The following is a 5,747-nucleotide window of genomic DNA, read 5'->3' as shown; positions in this document are numbered from 1 at the left end:
TATGAATTAACGCTGCCAAAAAACACAATCCGATCACTTGTAAGGCAACTACAATTAATAGAGTTATGCGAACTAAACTTTTTGTTAATTTGATTGCAATTAAATTGCATACGATGGCTTGACTGAAGGGGAAGGTGGTCCACTGAGCATTTTGTCCAACAGGTGGCAGGTTCGCGTTGGCTGCAGGAGTTGGTTGTCGCCAGTTTGGTTCTCCAGAATTCATTGCTGATAGCATATTATTGTTGACGAAAACATTGGTACACAAGGATAATAAGTAATTCTTTTTGTCAATAAGGGGAATATTATAGATAGAAATCATGCATCATTACAGATATGACAGCTAGCAGTATCACTAGCATTATTCAGATGGTGCTATTATAGATAGCACTAATAATTCTACAGCATGACGATGTACTACAATAATATTACATAATCAAATAATGCTTTGAGCAATAAGTCTACATATCATATTGTACTAGTTAATCATCACATAAGGACGACGTTTCAAATTCTATTGAGGAGCTTTCAAATGTGTGATGAGCTAGTCATGAGCCTTGGGTCTCAATTGTGAGAGAGCAGCCTCTTTGATGAGCAATCATCGCCTAGCTGGTTCAGATCCGGAATTATTCCTTCATCAGCGGCAATAGCAAATGTCAACTTCTTGGCATAGCTACACACATGAACCATTATCCCCTACAATATGCATTTGCATTTAGCGAATTTGGCCTCATTAGTAGTTTACTTTTTTTTCTTCAAGTATAACGATATTTGGAAGATTCATATAACTTATCTAAACTTGTCTATAATTGAAATATAGTTTAGATAACTTATCTTACATAGCAATAACACAATTATACATCAATCTTTCAGCTATGAACCCTATAAAGAATATTGGAAGATTTTCATTTGTATATATAAAAAAAATACTTACTTGGACCCCTAAAGCTGGTCTCAGATTCACTATAACATTGGCTCTGCATCTCATTCGTTCCAGTGAAAACTTCCTCTTGCCTTCAACTTCTTATTAAGAAGAAACAAATTATAGATAGATTAATTAGCATGGTTGAAAGCATTTTAACCCCTTCCCCCTTCCAAAACAAACCCCGTCCAAATTGGATATATCTTGATTATATTTCATCCTTAATTTCCTGATTATTTGTGTATGAGTATATATATCACACACACACGTACAAAAAAAAAAAAACTTTACGCTGTTACGAGCAACCAGAAATTAAATTTACTTTCAATTTGAATTCCTTAACCAATAATATAGAAAAAGTAAAGGTATGACTCTCAACTACCATAATTTATAGCTCTTGAGACAAGATTCATTTTTCTATTCTGTTTATTTACTTATACTTTCGATTAATGCCTATCATATATTTTATAAAATGTTATATATTTTGATGGGTGATCTCTCGAAAATACTTGTAAATTTGTTACAAGTATATATACAGTATCCTGATTGAGAAGATTAACTTACCGTATCTTCGATGGATATAACGAGACGTAGCTGCTTGTGTTATCCCCAATACAACGTTATTAACCGTCTAAATTTACAAGAAAGGAAGCAACAAAAAATTATCGTGAAAACCTCTCACGCTGAGGCAACTTCTATTTTCCGTATTCATCATTCTATTGGGTAGCTTGGTCAAACGGACTATAAATATGACGGTCAACCTTGGATATATAAGGTTTATATATATGCTTACAGCGTCTGTCACATTCTTTATAAATTTAATCTCGTCCAAGCTAATCGTCAAGTAAATATATTTCTGACGAGTGGACCACTTATATCCTCTTGTAGCTGTGAAAGGTGATTCAGAGTCCTTCAAGAAGAGTGCGGTCGCTATAAACAGAAAAACATCAACAACTGTATTGAACCAAAGTTTTATGAGCAACCAAAACTTTATTAGGTACTGTCACATCAGCGAACAAATTGTTTTTCTGTTATTTCTTAGTGATAAATTCGATTTATCCTTAGAAGAAGAAGAAACTGGGAGTGTGGGGAGAGAAGTAGGATCCGAAGTTTTCCGAAAACAAGAGAGTAAGAGGGACATGAGGGCAGTTCCATCCCCAATAGAATGATGAATATGGAAAATAGAAGTTGCCTCAGCATGAGAGGTTTTCACGTTAAGGACGTGAAAATCCCATAGAGGTTTCGACATGTCAACATTTGTTGTGCTTAGGCTTGATATATACTCTTCGACCAATTTGTCGGTATCCATATTATCATGGACGATCTGGGCCACTATGATATGATCATCTATGTTCACTGTCGTGGGAACCCATCTCATTTTTCCGCTGCCATCAGTCTCATCCATGACCTGTTGACGTTTCAACACAAATTCTTAAGTAGAAACATTAAAGAAAACCTTGTGAACTTTAATTATCTGTTATGCAAGATTATGATAAATATATTATGAGTATCAGTTTCAATTGGGGCGGCTCAAGCACATTAGGGGCCTAAAGCCATAATTTAATGTGAAGGCTTATATTAAAAGAAAAAAAAATCTTTAATATATATTTTGATTTAAATTCTATTCTTCTAGTTTGTAGAGATGCAAATATATTTATTCTTTTTATAATCAATTCATTCTAATAATTCTTTTTCAATTAGTAATAGTCAATCCAATTAATATTTATGAGGCATTATTGAACTTAGGTAAGATTTTATCAATTCTAATTTTGAAAAACATGTTTCCGTTGAGGCAACTATTAGAGAATTATTAAAATTATTCTATAAGCAATATAAGCATTTGAAAAAAAGCAAGTCTTTTTATTTGATCAAGTATATCGATTAGATTATTATCTACTTGTACGATTTCTCTTAACATTTCTAGTTCAGAAATTAAGTCTAGACCATCAATATCGGGGTGAGTGAGTGATTACTATGTTTTATAAAACATTCAAGGTTAAGGAAATATTTTAAAATTCTTGTCATTTAATGATCTCAATATGTTACCACCATACAGAAAATCAAAAAAAATTCCATACGCTTCAATTTTTTGATGGTAAACTTTTGCTAACTGAATTAACAAAAAATAATATCTCGTACCAAATAGTCATACCCAATAAAAACTCAAAATTTTCAAATTCATATGTTGCTATACAATTAGCTTTACTTTTAGTTTTTGGTTCCTCACTAACTTATACTATTTTCAATAAAATGGAGTTTAAAATAATATTACTTTAATACTTTAATTATGACTTTTCGCACATGTTTATGGCAATGATTTAAGAATTAGAAAGAACACGCTATTCACAATCGAAAAAATTACAGTAAAAAAATTATATTATATTTTTTTAAAAATTACTTTTTTATTAAAAGTATTTAATATTTTGTTAGAGAAAACTTATAAACCTACTATTAATTACTTAAAATGGGGCCCCCAAAGCACCTGCTTTGTTAGCTTTACCTTAGAGCCGGCCATGAGTTTCATTGCTAGCTTACCTGCAAACTGGAAAAGCGTGGATGTTTAAGCAGCGTGCGTTGTAGTTCTGGTTTCATGGAGTCAACCTCAATTGGTACTTTCCAGCCCATAATGGCTAAGACGTAAATATTGTAGTCAGGCTCATGAAACATTTGAGAAGTTGGACTCAGTAACATTGCTTCTTCTTCTCCATTTTCATTTAAATTATTTGATATTCGGATAGGTTTCAGAATCATTTTTTTTTACCACGCTTCATATCCAAGCTAGAACCAATATTTAGAAGTGATGATTTCTGATTAACCCAAATACTAGGCGAATATTGCTGATTAGAAGGCTCCAATGCCGTTATTTATAGAAGAAGCTAGTAAGATTTATTTGATGCACATAGAGATAGATTCTTTTTTTCTTTGGGTAGACAGATTTAAAACGTGAAAGGGAGCTCTCATTAAAGCACAATTGTCCTGATAATCTAGTTTCGGAGAAGTTATGGTTTAGAAACATTTGCTCTTATTAGAATGTACTCCCTCAGGGCCAGCTCATAGGCAAGGAGGTAAGTCAATGGCCTAGCGCCCCACTTTTTTTAAAGACCCAATATATATATATATATATATTCTTTTTTACTATTTAAAAAAATTGTAATCCTACGTTAACTTTGAAGAGATATATTTGAGGAAATATATAAGGGCAATTCGCAGAATTGTCCTTCTTTTGGGGTGGTCTTTAAATTTTGCCCCTCAAATTGCTGGTCATTAAGTTTTGCCCTTTGCCTAAAGCCCATGGGTTCCGGGTTCGAACCTCTGCTCAGTCAAAAATGTAAAAAAAAATCACAAGACAGAGTTTGAATTTCGCTTTGCCCCATCTGGCAGACTTTGCCTTGCGGCATTTTTTTTTTTTTTTTACTTTTCAAGACAAACTTTTAGTTATGCATTAAGGAAAAGTTCCGCCTTGTGGGGGCATACTTTTATTTATGCCTTAACTAAAAGTGTGCCCCATAAGACATAACTAAAAGTATGCCCCATAAGGCGAAACTTTTCCTTAAGGCATAACTAAAAGTTTGCCTTATAAGACCAGGTCTATGCCTTACCCTCTGTTTGGATGGTTGTTTCCCGTGGTTCATTAATGTACAGTATGGTATGGTACAGTATGGTGTTGTATTGTATTGTACTGTTGTTACACCTCGGAAAAAATTTTCGCTCATGCACAGTGAATAGACTGACGAAGGGCATGACGTATACGATGTTTTGATAAGTAAGAAATAACATTTGATGATTCTAAAATGAGATTTCAAATACATGTGAGGTAGGAGACGAAAATTGTTAAGGAAGACAAAGCATATGTTGTGTTTTGGAAAGATTTACGAGTATCGAATAAATGATGTTTTGGAAAAGAGTTTTAATGTCCCTTAGATTGTTAATGAAATATTAAACAAGTGTTAAGAAGGTTGTATAACGATTGGAGATCAAACGAAATGATGAGGACAACTTCGGAAAAACTGTGAGTTACACGACCACCTTATACGGACCGTACATGGTCATACGGACCGTATAATGCCCGACGGACAGATTAAATTGCAAGTATAAATACGTGTTCCCACTTTTGTTTTCTCATTCTTTCCACTTCTTCATCTCTCTCAAGGGTTCTAGAGGGTTCTAAATATGTCATCAACACAAATTCAAGACAAATCAAAGGTTCATATCATAAATCCAAGAGAATCAAGTGCAAGAAACTCACTAGGGTTCATCTAAGACAAGAAATCTCTTTGGAAGTGGAACTAGGGTTTTGCTCAAGTGAAGTGTTTCCACCTAAAATCATTATCATACTATCAAAGGTAAGTTTTATGATCAATTCATGTTATTTAGAGTATTGAGGGGTTGAAAGACTTGGATTATAGAAGGAAATAGAAAAAATGGGTCATGAATGTGGGAATAATGTCGTTTTGAGTAATAGCTTGAATTGAGTTATGATTCTTGATGTGTTGTGATCATGATTATGCTATAAATGATATTAAGGACATGGGATAAGCATTATATGTGAGAAAACGTACTAGTATACTATGACCATGAATAAGGGATGAATTGAAGTGGAATTGTGAAATGAGGGTAATGTAGATGAATGAGGATTGTTGGTTATGATATTGTCCTTAGCTTATCATAAATAAATCCGGATTATTCCACTGTACAAAAATACGGGTTCTAACACTTACCTTTATCTCATATGAAACGCCCTATGAACATGGACTCGTAATTTTTCGGAACATTGGTCATAGAACATGCATTAGAGCTTATAGACAATCTATAACAATATCGGGGTGAC

General features: G+C 33.4%; 1 protein-coding gene across 1 annotated transcript; it reads right to left on the bottom strand.

Moving 5' to 3' along the window:
• Positions 1-292: 292 nt before the first annotated feature.
• LOC132610295 (wax ester synthase/diacylglycerol acyltransferase 5-like) lies at positions 293-3,737 on the bottom strand. The gene is made up of 3 exons (XM_060324602.1): positions 3,455-3,737; positions 932-2,327; positions 293-693 (listed from the first exon to the last, which is right to left on the bottom strand). The coding sequence occupies exons 1-2, from the start codon at positions 3,668-3,670 to the stop codon at positions 1,923-1,925; spliced, it is 621 nt and encodes a 206-aa protein (XP_060180585.1). The 5' UTR covers positions 3,671-3,737; the 3' UTR covers positions 293-693; positions 932-1,922.
• Positions 3,738-5,747: the final 2,010 nt, after the last annotated feature.

The sequence above is a fragment of the Lycium barbarum genome, chromosome 9, assembly GCF_019175385.1.
Source record: "Lycium barbarum isolate Lr01 chromosome 9, ASM1917538v2, whole genome shotgun sequence".
In the NCBI taxonomy this organism is placed as follows: domain Eukaryota; kingdom Viridiplantae; phylum Streptophyta; class Magnoliopsida; order Solanales; family Solanaceae; genus Lycium; species Lycium barbarum.
Note: the sequence above shows the minus strand (reverse complement) of the source record. Positions and strands in the feature narration are given on the sequence as shown.

Bases quoted from the DNA above. Each gene is read 5' to 3' on its own strand.
- LOC132610295 (XM_060324602.1), bottom strand. From the start codon at position 3,670: ATGATTCTGAAACCTATCCGAATATCAAATAATTTAAATGAAAATGGA. The intron at 2,328-3,454 runs GTAAGCTAGCAA...AAACGTCAACAG, and splicing joins CACGCTTTTCCAGTTTGCAG to GTCATGGATGAGACTGATGG.